This window comes from Drosophila erecta, unplaced genomic scaffold (assembly GCF_003286155.1).
Source record: "Drosophila erecta strain 14021-0224.00,06,07 unplaced genomic scaffold, DereRS2 tig00000021-arrow-pilon, whole genome shotgun sequence".
NCBI lineage: Eukaryota > Metazoa > Arthropoda > Insecta > Diptera > Drosophilidae > Drosophila > Drosophila erecta.
Window position 1 is genome coordinate 24,414,028 of NW_020825198.1, and position 18,554 is coordinate 24,432,581.

General features: G+C 38.8%; 1 protein-coding gene across 1 annotated transcript in view; it reads left to right on the top strand.

The window, feature by feature from the left end:
* The window catches only part of LOC6544253 (cytochrome P450 307a1), a 50,454-nt gene extending 41,037 nt beyond the window's left edge, over window positions 1-9,417 (top strand). Inside the window, exon 2 of the mRNA XM_001973784.3 lies at window positions 8,050-9,417. Within this exon, the coding sequence (XP_001973820.2) occupies window positions 8,050-9,317 (1,268 nt within the window). The 3' untranslated portion in view covers window positions 9,318-9,417. The remainder of the gene's footprint in view (window positions 1-8,049) is intronic.
* Window positions 9,418-18,554: the final 9,137 nt, after the last annotated feature.

The following is an 18,554-nucleotide window of genomic DNA, read 5'->3' on the forward strand; positions in this document are numbered from 1 at the left end:
ATAGCAGGTCACAGTAGACGGGTCTTTTCCTCCCATGTAACCACAGTATTGTTTGCCGGGTTGCTGGGTATGAGCTGCCACTCTTTTTCAGCGACATTCCGCCTTTTTGTGGCCAGTTTTTCGGCGGCGCTGATGTATTGTCGTTAGGATGCTGGCTCGGTCTAGCGTCAAAGGAATAAGTTTTTAGTACTTGGTGCAACTCGATTCGAGTCTTGATATTGGTGGTATCAAACGCTTCAACGCCTCAAACGCCTGTCAATTCCAGCTCCATGCGCCAGCGCAACGGAGACTGCAATTTGTTCCACACTCAGCGACTTCCACGTGGCCATAAGCGAAGTAACCATTCGGCTTCCATATAATGACAACCACTCTCCTTCTGCAGGGTATCCATTTAGCTGATTCATAACTGCTGCAGCTAATGTCTCTGTTTCCGCAAAATGTGGCAAAAACAATTCTCGGAACTGGGACCATGTTATGCCAGGAAAGCACATCTGAGACAGCCAATGAGACGCGCTCCCTTCCAGAGATTTGCTGAGGGTCATCACAAGAGCGCTGCCGTCCAGTTGGAAAATTCGGATGTCGGAAATGAATCACTATTATACTCCGCGTCATCCTCCACCGTGTCAGCGCAACGTTTTCTGGCGCGTACTACTCGGGAGCGAGGCATGTCTGTCCTCTTCTGCGATCGAAAACTAAGTGACCGGTAACAGTGTTGCAATAATGCGTAGAACCTAAGTCTACCCGCAATACCAACACACTTTGGAGACTTATTTCACTCCACACACATCAATACCAACACACAAAATGCCATTTTTTTCAATTCCTGCGCTTAGTCCTATTCTTAACGGGAATATATCTATCTCGCTCTCACTCCCGCCCGCGACCAGAACGGGAACTATAACAGTTATTTGCCACGCTTCCAAGAGGTAGAAGAATATGCAAAACGAAATAAGCAAACACAAAGTAACAGAAATGGTCGTTATAATATATATGAAATGAAAAATTAATCTGCGACATATATATATTAGAGATTTTATTATATTTTATATATATATATTATAATATATTTATATTTGTTCGTCCCTTTTGGGTCAAGGAATTCTTCTGGTCCTGGCGACTAGAAATCCCAGAATTAACTTCTTGATCCGGGAGACTGTGTCCCTGCTGGACTGGTAATCTGCAGCTCCGGAAAAACTGTGTCCTCTCTGGACTCGAAATCTTTTGTCCCCGAGAGACTAGAACTAGAACTCTAGAACTCTTCTGCCCCCCGATTTTTAGTGGTCGGAGATTTTTTATATAATACTAGACTAGAGCTTTTTATTTTATACTCTCATAATTGGTTGTATGGTCTAAGTGTTCCCATCTAGTAGTAAAATTTCACTATTTCCCCTATTTTGGGATTCTATTACTAGAGTAGAATTTCCGAGTGAACAATTGTGAACTAATTATTTGACACTCGTTAATTGTCGAACTGCATTTCGTTTGTAGCTCTCAGTGTGACTCAACATATCGGCATACCCGCTAAGCTTATCACAGATTAGTGGTACTGCTTACAAACAATGTGACCAGCGTTAGTTGCTCACATTCCAAGAGACATCATTTTTCTGCCTTTCATTAAATTCGGCATTATGTTTTACTATACCTGAGAGCTCTTCGCATTTTACTCGTTTTCAATCAAAATTGCCTCGTAGGCTCTAACTCCAGTTCTAGTTAAAAAAAATTTTCTTCAGAGGGTCTAGGCCTATGAATTTAGGGCCGCCAAGCCCACGGCGTATACGATTTCGGATATAACTCTAATTGACATGTTTTTACCGTTCCCATATACCTTTCTAGATTATTTTCGTCAAAGAAGACTTTTGTATTTTTAATAGTATTCCTTAACCAAAGCTTTCTCTAAAAGTTCCTCGTTAATACTGTCTGAAGTTTACTCCCTTCATATTAGTTTGGAAAATATCTCCCTTCCGCCTTTTTGTCTTTTGAATTTCGCGGCTATGTACAAAGCGCTACAGAGCTCGTATCTGGCAATACTACACATAAAGGTCTTGACATAAAAGGTCTTGACATAACCTACAAAACGACGCTATGCATGATTAGTTTGGATATAGCCGTGTTATAGCCGTGTAAACATGGAGTTCACTAACGCCGAAATTCGCGCTATTTTAAAGTTTTCCTTCGTTAAAGGCAAATCCGCCAGAGAAACGTTCCGTGAGATTAATGGTGTTTTGGGGGATGGTACTCTATCACTTTGAACCGCGGAGGAATGGTTTCGACGATTCAGAGCCGGTGAAAACGACGCCATGGATAAGCCAGCCGGCGGAAGACCTGTGACGACAAATACCGATCAAATCATGGAATACATCGAGTTAGACCGGCATGTGGCATCTCGTGACATCGCCCAGGTGATGGGAGTTAGTCACCAAACCATTTTAAACCATCTGCAGAAGGCTGGATACAAAAAAAAGCTTGATTTTGGGTGCCGCATGATTTGACACAAAAAAACCTTCTGGACCAATCAAAATTAGCCAACAGGAATGTTGTAGTGTTCCACCAGGACAACGCCAGACCACACACTTCGTTGATGACTCGTCAGAAGCTACGGGATCTCGAATGGGAGGTTTTATCGCATCCACCATATAGCCCGGACATAGCGCCAAGTGATTACCACCTGTTCCTGTCCATGGCGAATGCCCTTGGTGGTGTAAAGTTGAACTCAAAAGAGGCTTGTGAAAAGTGGCTGTCCGAGTTCTTCGCAAATAAGGAGGGGGGCTTCTACGAGGGAGGTATTATGAAGTTGCCGTCTAGATGGAAACAGATTATCGAACAAAACGGCGCATATTTGAACTAAATCCGATCACTGTAACACTTTTTATAAAGCATTGAATAAAGAGCAAAAAAAGCGGAAGGGAGATATTTGCCAACCTATTTTTTGTATCTTTTGAATTGGAAAACGACTGTGTTTTATCGGTGCAAGTTCTTTTCCGATACGGACGTTTTTAAGATACGCTGCGCGAAAGATCGCTTATCGTAGTGTCAACCTGGTCAGAACAATTCGTGCAGAGCCACATAGCGGTAGTACTAAAGATCAAGACGTTAGAACGAGCGAGTTTGCATTTTTTTTCGTCGGTAACTCACTGTTGTTAAACTAGCTGCTAGTGCTGCCAACCTATCACAGTGGTTCGAGTTGCCAGATCTGCGTTGGTGATTGGATAGGGTGCTTAACCATTGAAATACAAACGCCACACAACATAAATCAGACGCTGACGTCTGGAGACGTGCTTTTATTGAGCTTCATATAAAATCGGTTGATTTGGGTGAAGTAAATGGTTAATAATATACAAAAAAAAATATATAATCCATTAGCGAAGGAAGCGCTCTTTGCGATGCAAGACCGCTCAAATATATTGATTTATTAAAAAAAAAAAAAAATTAAATTATAAAACTATGAGCCAGAACGACACTCGCTCTCAGCGTCAGCGCGAGCAAGGCGAACGCCGGCTGTTAATTCAACGAACTGCAAACGCAGACAACGAGCGGCCCATAACCCATAGCACAACAAACCTTTTACCAACAAATCAAGAAGGAGAGTGCTCTTTTTCTCCCGCACTTCTAGCTCCGACACAAATCTCGCTATCTTCAACAACAACAGCTAGAGCAATATCAACAGCCTGCTCAATTTCGTCGTCTACTGCACCCGCTCACTTTCTTACTGAGCCAACGAAAACAATAGCGCGAGAACCAAACGACACTGCTGCACTGCCAGGAGAACAAAACGCAAACAATAAAGTTTGGTCGACCTTGCAGACAAGAATAGGCTGCTACATTACAATAACGAGAAAGCTTAGCCCTACAAATTCCGATGCAGAAAACAAGCCGGAAAATCTACGCGACAATACTACGATGATCAATAATGATTCGCTTCAATACCAACAGATTCGCTTTTCTGGTAGATACCCTAAGGACGTGTTACTGGAGCCCATCCACGATCTCCACGACTCGACACTCTGCCAAGCTAATACAAAAATTGAAGCGATAAAAAGTGCGGTAACTGTGGGAGTAATCACACTGCAATCTATAGAGGCTGTCCAATTTGAAAGCAAGTTTTGCTCCCTGGCCTATACCCAGCACTAACAAGGTAACATTTGCAAACGTTTTAAAATCGGGAAGCACGCGCCCAACCCGAAATTCCCAACCGCACAACAAAACTATAGGCAATCTGAGCAATCTGAAACAAGAGGAGGAATACGCAACAGGCACAAAAGAGCCCACCCAACTTTTCCCCCACCGACTGAAAAAACGGTTTCATAAGGAATTCTTCAGGCGGCTGGGTCCATAGTGATGCAGACAGAGCCATCACATTTGCCGGTCACCTACAAAATGCATTTACGCCAAACGAGCCTACTAGCACATTCGTGTTACCGCCCTCACCCTTAAACTGCCACCAGCAACATGCCTCAATTGCGTTTGGTCCAACAGAAATGACTAAAATAATAATGATAAAATAATCTCAGCCCGAAAAAATCTCCCGACTGCGACCTCATCATCCAGAAATGATCATCGAGCTGTCACATTCTACAGTTCGCTACGTAACCCAGCTCTTAAATGTTATCACCAAACTTGGCTTCTTCCCACAACGATGGAAAAGATCGATCATCATGATGATTCCAATGCCTGGTAAGGACCACACAGTTCATTCATCTTACAGACCAATAAATCTACTCTGATGTATTTCGAAACTATTTGAAAAATGCCTGCTAATCCGACTTACCTACATCCGAGAGCCCACAACAAAATACCAGCCCATCAATTTGGCTTTCGCGATAATCACGGAACCATTGAGCAGGTGAATCAAATAACAACGGAATTATGAACTACATTCAAAATTTAAGAATACTCTATTGCCCTATTTTTAGACGTATCCAAAGCTTTCAAAAAAGTCTAAATTGACGGCCTAATGTTTAAAGTTAATATAACTTTACCCGAAAGCACACACAAACTTCTAAGGTCATACCTCAATGACAGAAAGTTTGCAGTACGGTGCACTATTTGTGGAATTGACCTGTTTTGTCGGCATAAATTAATATCTCGTAAATTATATAAGATACGATGATAATTTTTTCTAGTCTTATATAACAATTATTTTGGGAAAGTGGTCGTGTCGCCACCGCCCACCACGCTCCCCACCCCCTCAAAAAAAAAAAATTTGTTTTTAGTCAATACATATTTAGTATCTATTTTAAACAATAAGTCATTTTCCTACATACAAACATCGCACGACAACAATTCTGTGATTTCTCGCGGAAGAGGAGTCGCTTATATTTTTCAATTTAGGCTTTAGAGATGACATGGGGCCCGACATTTTCAATCCTCTGTAAGTCCAATCAGTAAAGTGTAATTGAATTTTGCTTGAATTTGCAAGTAAGTTCAAACTAAGATTGCTTTCCGTCCATGCCAGGTATTTTGCTACAACCTTATCCAACTTTCTATTGCATATTTTCCATTTATTTAATAAATTCACATAAAGTGCGCGCCTTTTCTCCTATAAGTATATTTAATTATTTTCAATTCAAATCTTCGAGAAAAAATTTAGTTTTCGCGAAAAGTCGCAAATTATGACTATATGTTCGAATAGGGAATTAATCACTCTACAACATGGGCTAATATGACGACACTGCTTGCTAAATACACAAATTGTTAAGTTTACACGCACAAAATAAGCAATATTTTAGTAAAAACACATGGTACACATTTGAAGAATGAGTATTTATTTCAAATTTGATGGGTTTTGGCCTTGTGGTTGAAAAGATATGAATATTAGTAGGCACTAAATAATGAAGCTCAACGATGTCTGCAACAGCTGACTTTATATCTGTTATTTTTTAACATTGGAGTGTTAATGTAACATTTCTGTTAGATAACATTAGCCGGATAGGCAATTCTAAATCCGTAAAACAAATTTTTTTCAAAATTTGCTAAATTTTCAAAAACACATTTTTGGCAACAAATCAGTTCAAATTCCCCATAGTGCGGTACAACACTGCTATTTCCACTGATTATAAAATTGAGGCTGGAGTCCCCAAAGACAGCGTCCAAAATTATACCTCATCTATACAGCTGACATCCCCTACATATAGTCCCCTAACGGTATCCACGTTAGCCGACGATACAGCTATCCCTAGCCGCTATCAAGGCCCCCAATCCAAGCTACAGCACAGCTGGCATTGCACCTCATAAACATTGAGATGTGCCTCTCTGACTGGCGAATAAAAATATACGAGAAAAAAATTCAAGCACGTGACGCTTACGCTATACAGACAAAATTGCTCACCACTTTTAATTAAAAACATACCACTCCCGTTGACAGTAGTCTCACCTGGTCCATTATCTTGAACTCAAAGCCAACAACTTACACTGGCTCATCAACGCTGCCATCATCAAAGCCTAACCACAAGATCTTACTCTCTAATTCTGTATTGAAACCTATATGGACCTATGGCGCATAGTTGTGTGGGCAATGCCAGCAACAGTAATATCGACATCATATATCGAGCACAATCAAAGATTCTGAGAACCATCACTGGGACACCGTGGTACGTTCGGAATAAAAACATTCAAAGAGACTTTAATATTCCACCAGTCATCAATGCAATTACCGAGCTTAAGGAATAATACCATAGCAAGCATTCCCGCATCCTAACCACCTAGCGAGAGGTCTAACACAGCTCAGCAGTCGTTCCCGTCTCCGACGAAAAGACCTACCAACCCAGCGAAGATATTTTTAGGGACTTCTAATCGCAGATAGGTTGGAAAAATAAAACAACTATTAAGAAAAAATGTTATCGTTAAGATTTTTAAACTTATTTTTAGTTCTTAAAACTTTGCTTTAAAAAACAAAAAAATAATAATATAAAAAAATTCATATACTTAAATGAAAAGGATAATTGGAACCTTACAACAAAATAAATAGTTTTTTTAATAAGAAGATTTCCAATTTTAATAGCATGTTTTTTCGTTGCATATAAGAAAAAACATTTTCAGCAGTTCAGTTTCCTAATTTTTCGTTTTACTTCAGAAATTATAATTCGATTTGCTGTAAATAATTTTAATGTTTTTCCAAGTTTTCCGAAAAGATTTACGTATATATTTTAAATTTCCACGGCTTCGCTTAGGACGGTCGCGATTACTTTTAAGGAAACGTCCTTAAAAGGATTTTTGTTGTTTTACAGAACTGTAGAATTTTTTTACGCAGTACGCAAGCTTAAATAAATATTTCGACTGGTCAATATCTTTTTAGAAATTGAAAGCTATGGTTAATTCAAATTAAATGAAGACTGAGGCTCGCCACTCATTGTTCGGCGGAGAAACTGATGAATTTTGCCTTACCGATCTCTATCGGTCATATAATTTGATAATAGTTCATTTTATTATATGTCTTCCTAATTTCTACCAGTACACACTAACAAGCCGCCCAACACAGTCAAACCGATACTTTAAAAATATTTTTTGTTTTTTTTTTGTTTACTTTTGAAAAAGCATTAATTTTCTTATTTCAGTGTATCTTGCTAATTACTACCGTCAATACGTCAAAAACATTTAGGTCACGCCCGCTTTTACGCCCACAATCCGCCATACCTATCAAACCCAAACTGTTGAAAAATATTTCGCCACCTCTTTTATGTGGTATTAAAAACAGTTTTGCCACATTTTTGATCGCTACGCAATTTCTACCTCGATCATAACGGGTATCTGATGGTCGAAGAAATAAATATATCACCTGTTACTACTTCTAAAACGTTGCCTATTTTTAAGGTTAATCTCTTTGCAACCTTTGGTCTTGTCTAAATTTATATGTTCTGCACTCGACAAACGCAATACGACGAGCTTTAGATGCAAATATGTACAGATAAATGTCAAATTAAAAAATTTAATTTAGATCAAATTAAATTTATATCAATTTTAATAATTTTTTAGAACCATTCAAATTAAAAAAAGTATATACCTATTCTAACTAACTCAAATTTAACAACAAATTTTTATACACTTACTTAATAGCACTGGCTCTTTGCGACTGGTCTCAATTACAACAGAAACGGAGAAATTTAGCTCGACGACACTGTTCTCCTCGGGAAGCATCCTCTTATTTTTCCAAGATGTCCGAGATTGGAGACCTTGAAGTTAATCAATTATTGGACCAGCTTGTTAACATATCTTCTGGAAATCCATGTGACATAAAACCCTTAATACTTGGAGCTAGTGCCAATATGTTTTGTCAATATATGTGTTCAGTTCGGTTCAATTACACCGATACGGGTTTTCAAAAAATAGTTGAATACTTTGATGAAATCTTCTGGGAAATTAATCAAGGGTATTCTTTTGATTACATACCTTGGCTGTTACCATTTTATTGTAATCATATAAATAAAATTGTGCACTGGTCAACTAGTATACGTAAATTTATTTTAGAGAGAATTGTGAATCATCGAGAATCAAACATTAATTTAAATGATCCCGACAAAGATTTTACTGATGCTCTGTTAAAAAGTCTAACGGAAGACAAGAATGTTTCACGTAACACAATCATTTTTATGCTAGAAGATTTTATTGGAGGACACTCAGCAGTTGGAAACTTGGTAATGTTAGCACTGGCATATATAGCCAAAAATCCAACGATTGGGTTGCACATAAGAAATGAGGTAGACACTGTTTCTACTAAGGGTATAAAAAAAATTAGCCTTTATGATATGAACGTAATGCCATACACTATGGCATCCATTTTAGAGGTTTTACGATACTCTTCCTCTCCTATTGTCCCTCATGTAGCAATGGAAGACACAGTGATAAAAGGATATGGCGTTACAAAGGGTACAGTCGTATTTATAAATAATTATGTATTAAATATGAACGAGAGCTATTGGAATCATCCTGAACAATTTGATCCTGAGCGGTTTTTGGAGAATAAATATACAAATAACAAAGAAAATGGTCTAAAATGTGATGACAATAGAAGGAGCTTAGACGGATCGGACTTCAAATTCAATAAAGAAAAAAACCAGAATGACAGCTTAAAAAAAAATAATTGCCCCCAGAATAAGCATAATAGACAGCTCAAGAAGAGTATTCCTCATTTCTTACCTTTTAGTGTTGGTAAACGTACATGCATCGGCCAAAATCTGGTTAGAGGATTCGGATTTCTTTTACTTGCAAACATAATAAAAAATTATAATGTTAACAGTGCGGACTTTTCAAAAATGAAGTTAAAAAAATCAAGCGTGGCCTTACCAACAAAATGCTTTAAGCTTTCATTGCGGAAAAGAACATGATTTTTGTTTGATTCCTAAAGGAACCAAGTACTATTCCTGTTGAATACATTTTTTCAATTAGCACTAATACAGTAGTTTAGAATAAATGTTCTTTGTAACAAAAGCCCAAATAAACATTTCAAAAATTTTTAAAGACTTATTTTATTTAATGGCTTTTCTATGTTGTTACATTTTATGTTCTTTTTTATACTTATGAACACTTTTACTCTTTAATACTCATTTACACTTAAAATTATGTTTTTAATTCGTATTTACAAATAATTTTTGTCCAACAATTTAATACAAAACTTAGACATATCATTGTGGACGGCAGTACAAACAGTGAAAAAATCTACTGCATATTTATTTATGAAAGTTTTATAATTGACAAGCAAAATAAATTAATTAATTTTTTCTTAATTGCCTATTCCGACGGCATAAGTAAATCATATAGAAATGATAAAAAAGTAAGTATTACCCAAGTCGAAGAGGGTGAGGAGTGTTTGTCAACACCATATTTTCTACGTTGATGTTCGGGTTTCACAGCAATTACACATGTATTTAATGATTATTTGTTCCTTGATCATACTTTAACTTAAAAAACAAAATAAATTTAGTAAGTTGTACAAAATAACTAATTTGCCACAAAAAAAAAAAAAAAAAAGTGAGATTTGGAATGTACGTGCTTAAGTTTTAATTACTTATAGACCAGTATCGACCATACAATATTTATTTTAATTTATAATGAAATATAATACAATCGACGAAAACATTTATTTCAATATAAATCGCTGTAGCCAGTGTACTTAATTCCTCTTAATTCCTCTTCCTTAATGTTGATATATTGACCTTATGTTGATCTATACGGTATTTTAAGGCAATGGAAGGGATATGCTTTTCTATTGATGAATACAATGAGTCGGTGCAGCGGTGGAGCGTACACTATTTTTAGTCCACGGTATCGAAGCGTCAGAAGGGTTTTTGAATCCCGTAGGGATGTAGTATTCCAACCAGTTGGAAGGGGATATCGGTTCGGTATATTGGGATTCGGAAGTTGAGGTACAGTTTCAATACAACGTCCCTTCTGGAAGGAACTCTCTAAGGTGACCGGGCATAATACTGAATCGAAAAGCAACCCGGTATTTGTTGATCGTCTCCAAACCTTCCAACCCGTGGCCTTACACATCCGACACTTCTACTACCTATTTACCAGAACGGTTTCTTTGATGTCCTCCTCGAGAGTTAATTGAGAGCTGTTCTATTCAGAAAAGATATTTTATTATATAGTTTTAGCAATAGTGGTGGCAATTAGTGATGCAAAAATGTTGCGTTTTAATCGCGCCTAGAGTTTATTTTATCAATATATTCTCAATATTCTTGGGGGATCGCAATTAACATCAGATGGCGTACGCGAAAAAATTATTGTAATATAAGCGAGTTACAAATTTAATTAAATCCAAACTCAAACAAAAAGTTTTTTATCGGTTAATTCCTTATTCACTTTTAAAACTCGGCCGGAAACTCGTGCGCAGTCAGCAAACACAGCCGATACACACACAAAAACACAGCCTTAGGGAATATTTTTAAATTCATTAATTATTTTGATCAACATCATTAATTTTGTATTTAAGATCACAAGATCATAACTATAAATACGACGGCACTAAGCCCCAAGGCTAGTAATTAAAAGAGGATAGTTCCCTCTCACCATAAATATAAACTAATAACAGTGATAATACCACCCGGCTCTCAACCTTTTTCCCTGCGGAGTAGCAGTTTGACGGATACGGATATTTCTGGACGCAAGTGACTTTCTCCACTACATTCGGGTGTGGCTATCAACAGCAGCGCAGTGGAATATTTCCTCCCTGCCGCGACCACCGACGGGGCTAGTTTAAAAATTAAGGGAAATAAGTGTAGTGAAAACACATACATTGTGCAAAATATGTAAGTGGGAACCAATGCCTATCCCCTTTTAAGTCTGCAACTAATACCTAACAATAATATATTTTAGTGCATTGATGTGTTATGAACCGCTACGCGAAAGCGGTCAGAGATATAACTATTTTCACCGACTATCAGTCATTGTCGTTCCCGCGGTATCGGATTCTAGCCCCAACGCGAAAATTAAAAGGTGGAAGGAACGCATTGAGGAAACCGGTGCGAGAGTAACCTATAAGCCTGGCTGCAGGACGCAGAATTGTGCATAGCTAGATTTCATACCAAAGAAACAACGGAGAAGGCCGCAAATTGCTTCCAGAACCAAATTATTCTGAAGGAGGTTAAAACGCACATTCCTTTTTTTCAAAATAATATACGACACGCCATCAACTTCCCCGGCAAGGAGTCATCACTCGACGATACAATAGTTCCGAAGTACATTGCGACTTGGTCACGATAGCAATATTACAACATGAAGTTCACAGCCACATAATTATGGCACTATAAAAACCGGGTTACGGATAGTTTTCGAGTCGAAGAAAGGACGGAAATCATAATGTGAAGCATGAATGTGAAGCAAGTTCCCACGGTAGTATTCCGAAAATGACCCAATAAAATTGGACAAAACTGCAAGACATGCGCGAAGGTAAAATAAGATAGGAAAAATAAATCCAAAGAAGCAAGAGAATTCCTTCTCATGTAGAAAAAATGCTTCATACGGACATTTTCTCAACGGATAAAAAATACTTACTCCCTTCCATGAACAAGTGTGGGCGTGGTTAGTATTGGGCGTGTTGAAGTTTTGAAACAGACTTGGGCTGCAAAATATCTGCATGCTTAATCTAAAATTCCTAGCTGCTGCACTTCTCCACGTTCATACGGACGTACGGACATGGCCAAATTAATTCCACTAGTTATCCGGATCAAGAATATACATATATAAATTAAACCTGTTAGGTTTGTATTATTTTATTAGAGCCAACTGCTATTTATTCTGGTCCGTTACGAACTAACTACAAATCAAATTTATTAGGGCCGCCAAGTCTTCGGTTGGAGCAGCGGACCCAGCAGAGCGCTTGATCAGCGCCTCGTGCCGTCCGGAGCTTCACGCCTTCGACGGTCACTAAGTGCGCACATGCCCGCCTCACATGACGCCGACTCTTGTACATCGCTTTCGCTAAAGCGAAATGCATTACTGGGCTGGCTCAGCGTCGACGATGTTATTGTTGGTCCACCCGGTCTTGGATGGCATTTCGGCGAGTTGTTGCACACCTCTGACTTACTCGTGTTATTTCCTCCCTGTCTTAAGATTAAGTCGTCCTTGGATTCTATGGTCTTAGATGGTTGTTGACGTTTGGCTTTCAGACAAGAACGATGATGACCAGGGTTATTCAGGCTGTGGAGGAGACAGAGCAAAAAATCCAGGTGTCGCCTGATGGCATTCGGGATTGAAGGAGGTTGACGTGTTGCAGATTTGTAACGCTCATCCCGTGAATCGATGACACTAAGGCGCTCTAGATGACTCAGAACATTTACTTGAGCCATGGCTGAAACTGCGGCTTTCTTCTTTGATGTTCCGATATTATTGACGTAAAGGGTGCCGTTCATTTTAATTTTGTTGGTTTACGATACCAGGTAAGTTCCTGATATTATCTGGCTTATTCCCTTTTCGTCGGTGATATTTATGGTTATATCGTTGGTGATGAGCATTCCCTCGTCGATTATGGCAACCGGGTCTAAGTGTCCAGGCTGGGTGTTGCAATGGGCAACCATACCAGAGATAAGTTGCTGTGCGCAGGTTGGCGCTTTTGATCTCCTGCAGAAGGTGGTGCCCGCTGATACATTGCAGTCCTTCACGGCGAATTGAACATTTAGAATGTTCACGGCGAATACTTCTAAAATATGTGATACACTAACGTTTTTAGGATGTTTACTTTTAATCTCCCTTACATCAACGTCATTCAGGATTATTGGACTTATTACGTTTAATTTGGATAGGGTGATTGCAAGTATTTAGTTTTCAAGTTCTTGAATTACAATACGGTTTGTTGCCAAAATAGTCTCGTACAAATGTTCTGTGTCCACGTTGTCCGATTTTAAAATTGTCGTTTATTTCTATCTGTCCGTTTACCGAGTCAGGTAGCTGTCCCTGTCTAAATCTTAGTCCCAGTCGTCAGATTCGGATGTCCCCGCTATTACTTTCAAAGCAGTCTCTAGGAAATTAAGACTACGGGCTTGTCGGTGACGTACGTTTAGTGTGTCCAAGAGAGTCTCTATTCGACCCAAGTCCCTTTTAAAGAACCCGCCTCATTTGCTCCTTCACGAAGAAGTCCATCGTGTGTTTCGTCTCGTCTACGTACGTCTCGTATGATGTAACGTTCGTTGCATGTCCCATGTAACCGTACTCGTGCCATAGAGTAATGTCTCCGTCTATATTGGTATGTGATTAGCGTCTGAGTACTCGTTTAGTTTCATGGTCCAGGAGGGAGTTGTCAGTAGGACTAAGGGGAGTAGCAAGTTTCCTAACATAAGTGCGAAAAATATAAAATACAGAATGTAACAAGCGTTACTAAAGTATAAAAAGTAATAATTTTTTATATTATTATTTTTATATTATTATTATTTGTGAAACATATGGGCATTTGAGACCTGTATACCATACCTATTTTCTAGGATGATTTGTATGGTTTGTGAGTTGATAGTCCTTTCATTGTCGCAGTAAACTGTTTTTATTTTGGGGAACAGATTTATTAGTTGTAGGATAGGAGTTTTGATATCTACGATTGCTCTTGAATCGATTGGTTGGACTATAGCGAATTTTAAAAACTTGTAGGCACAAGTTAGAAAATGCTTTGATCAGTTGAAAATATATCTATGCGAATAATTTGTCCAGTATAACTAGGAATTGGTGTTTCCGCTATGGTTTGTTGCACTGGGTGACGATTGTATTTTGCTTTGGAACACGTTCTGCAGTTGGCCCATTTTGGGGAAAAAGTAGTCACGAAGGACCTGTTTTACGTTTTCCTGTCCTGCTCTATGGGCTCTATTGTGTTCCGTGGTCAATTCCGTGGTAATTTCCCTTTGTTTGGTACTGTTTCTTATATTTATTAATGACCAAGCTCTTAAAATGTCTAAATGTCGTTGAGGGAAATGCGACGATTAAATCGTGCTGAATGAAGGCGAGTATAGGTAGCTCGCAGTGGATTACATAGACGACATCAATTTTTACTAAAACTTTTAGTGAGCGAAGCAATGTTGTGCGGTATGTAAATCCGCCTGTTCGATCACTATTTGGTTACTGAAACAGTTTACCGGTTTTTCTGTTATCCGCTGTGGATAGCAGCGATGTCGGAGAGTGCGACAAAGCGTCGGCTACGTGGTTATCTTTTCCCGACTTGTAGGACACTTGTGCGTTATTTCGTCAACAAACGCTTTCCACCTTTTGAGCCTGGGACTCGGTTTTTTATCTGACAGTCAACAGGTCAGTGGTTGATGGTCGGTGAAGATGTTTAACTTCTTTGCGCCATATTAATAATTTCTGAGATTTTGAAGGGCCCATACTATTGCTAGTAGTTCCCACTGTAGTTGTAGCTAGTAGTTGCCACTGAAATCTCGGTTCCGCACAACGTGCGAGAAATCATGGTGATCGGACGACCTTTCTGTGAAAGAACAGCCCCTAGGCCGCTTCCAGAGGCGTCAGTGGTCAAGTCAACTGGCTGGGTGAAATCTGGGTATGCCAACATGACATCCTCAGACTCCAGGATGTTTCTTAAGTTTTCGAATGATTTTCGCTGCTCGTTGGTCCAATTTTTCCGTTGTCACCTTTTAGAATATTCGTCAGAGGTTTTGCGATGCTAGCAAACCCCTTTATGAAACATCCATAATAACTGGCCAATCCCAAAAATGACCTGAGACTGAACAATGTGGATGGAGGTTGAAACTCTTTTATAGACTTAACCTTCTCAGGTGAAGTTCCAATTCCTCCTTGGGGACACTGTGAATCCCAAATATTCTACGTTCTCTTTAAAGAACTTATATTTTTCTATAGACACCTCATCCTGCATCGCACAAAGTTTTTAGAACCGCGTTTATATCATTGACATGACTCTCCATTGTTTGGGAGAAAATGATTACGTCATCGACGTAGACATAGCAAGTTTTACCGACGTGTTCTCTCAGAACGTCATCTATGGCCCGTTGGAAAATACTGGGGGCATTTCTTAAACCAAAGGGAAGGCTGCAGAATTCACACTTCCCGTTGTTAACCGAAAAAGCTGTCTTTTCTCGATCGCGCTCCGCGAGTTCAATTTGATGAAAGCCTGACTTCAGATCAAGAGTCGTGAAGTACTGAGCTTTTCCAATTTCCAAGAGTCGTGAAGTACTGAGCTTTTCCAATGTTCGACAGTTTGGTCGATATGGATGGTATAGGATACTTGTTTTCTGATTCAATTTCCTGAAGTCAATCACGAGACGTTTCTTCATATGACCTTCTTCGTTAAAACCTTTCTTATCAACAACCCAAATTGGGTTATTGTAAGGCGACCGGGATGGCCTTATTATTCCGTCTGCTAGGAGTTGTTTAACTTCCGTATTGACGAAATCGGCTACACCCATCGGGTATGGGTAAAGTTTTGAATATACGGGTTCCCCGTCAGTGCGGATCGTGGCGACCGTATTTATATTAAAGAGGAGGGACTCGTTTGGGTTCGCAATCGCTTTTGATCTGTTTTTGATCATCTTTTTGAAATCTTCGTTGACGGCGTTTGGAACGCCGCATTTTGAGTAAACAATTTGCTCTGAACCATGATCATGCTCAATGATGTTTTTTGATAGATCGATTTTTGCATTGACCATTTTTAGCACATCTAGTCCGACAATTCCGTCACATCCGTTCAGGTTGTTTAACAAGAAGAAGTATGACTTAACATTGAATATATGAATCAGACACTTTTGTTCTATTTTTGTATGACCATGGATTGACATGACTTCAAATGGTGTTTCCACCGGTTTGAGGTGTTTTAATTCTGATAGAGGTTTTATGTAATTTTTAGAGGCTCCTGTATCCAACAGTAATCTAATTTCCCGCCCCGCTATCGTACGAATTATGTACCGGAGCAGGGACGTTCCCCTAAAAAATTACATGCTTCGGAATCGGACGTGTTATCTGCCTCGAATTCCGCTGTTTCATAGGATGACTTTACCCTATACTCCTGGTCATTTGACTGCTCTTGAGTCGTATTGTTGACGACTGCGAGCTGTCTGCTCGCCCCTGAATTTAGAACGTGATGTGGGATCGACGTTCATTGGTTCAGGGCCTAGGTTTTGCGCATAGCCTTTGAAAATTTTATTTGATTCATTGCTCTGTTTCGTTTGGCCTTTATTTCCTAGGGTTTTAGAAAACTGAGAGCTATCAGCTTGATTACTAGTGCCCGGTGCATTATTGTTTTGAAATCTCTGGAAAGGACCCTGGGAGTTGTTGTGATTATTACCTTGTGTAGTGTAATGAAAACTGTTACCCTGGCGACGGTTTTCCGAATTGTAAGATTTTTCTTCAAAATTTTTATTAAAGCTCGCAAGGAACCAGGCACGTTCATTGCAAGACTCCTCCCGTTGAGCCACGGCTAATGCTGGTGGCAAATCTTTTGGGCGCAGCTGAGAGAACTACATGTCGGACTGATTTTTTTAACCCGGTAACAAAAGCGTTCAAAGCGTCCTGCCGAGATCTATTATTTAAGATAGCGGCAGTATTTGTGTCATAAGACATATTATATCTAATATGTCTAAGCTTAAATATATCTTTATTACTAATGGTACCTAAAGATTTCGCCTGTTCTTGTGTTAGTGTTGCCTCTTGCTGGAGGTCCTGAGGTTGATTTTGGAATTCTTGATCGTTAATTATTTTTACTTTGTCCATAAAGCCGTCCATTATGTTTTTTAATTCTATATCCTCGTCGGTCACAGTACCGTCAATGTAACCCCCTTGCTGTTTACAATTTCTTATGTCTTGATAGCTCTGTATTAAGTCCTCGACACTATCGTTGTTTTCGTTACTGTTTCTATACATCGGGGGGCAACGATACGTTACGGATTTTTTTGTTTATAATATGCGGGAAAAAAACATTTTTTTTTCTTTTAGGAAAGACTTATTTTTTTTTTAAAAGAATGGCACACATGTCCGTTTGACGTTAAAAGAGATAAGTTGAAAATAATGATCTCACTCCTTTTTATTTTACTACTGCGACACTTAAGCGTGTTGGGCGTCAATTAAACCAGTTAGGTTTGTATTATTTTATTAGATCCAACTGCTCTTTATTCTGGTCCGTTACGAACTAACTACAAATCAAATTAATTAATGCCGCCAAGTCTTCGGTTGGAGGCAGCGGACCCAGCAGAGCGCTTGATCATCGCCTCGTGCCGTCCGGAGCTTCACGCAACGCAACGCCCGGAGCAACGCCCACAAACCGCCCAAAACTGTCACGCTCACACGTTTGAAAAATGTTGGGATATTTTTTACTTTTTTATATATTTTGTAAATTTCTATAGAAACTTTTTGGCACGCCCACTCTAATGCCCACACTTTTAAAAAATATATTTATTTAAAATTTTATGTTGTTTTTATTTCTGAATACAGTTGTGGTCAGCATTACTTACACAATCTTCGATATCAGCGGTGATATAACTTAAAAGACCCAGGTAAAATTTGTTTTTGTTTTTCTCTAGAGGTAGTTCCCCCCTTAAGAGACATTGGAAACAGTACGGTTTGTAGTACTATGTAGATATTGGTAAATGTTAATATTATATAAGCGAACGCACATTTGAAATCTTATTTCATGTTCTTTTAGATGATTATTATTAAGTGTGACTAATAGCTGCGGCGTACTAATAGCTGCCAAGACTAAGGAAGAATCTTTTGATAGATTACAAGTAGTTTTGCAAACACTTATTACACTTGGATTCTCTTTCAAAATGACAAAATGCTCTTTTCTTAAATCTAGTATTGAGTATTTGTGTTTTGGAATTGCAGCAGGTGATGTGCGCCCAAATCATAGAAAAATACAAGCTCTTGTTGACTAGCCGCCCCGCAGTCCGTAACACAATTGAAACAGTTTATTGAGCTAGCTTCGTTCTTTCGCTAAACGCTAAATGCTAAATGCTAAAACCTCTTTATACTTCCACATCAAAGACCAAATCATTTGCATGGAATAGAGAAAACGAGCAAATACGACAGAAATTAATTACAATTTTGACTAATGAACCTATATTATTGAGCTTCACACAGATGCGAGTGCTAATGACTATGATGATTTTGTTACACAA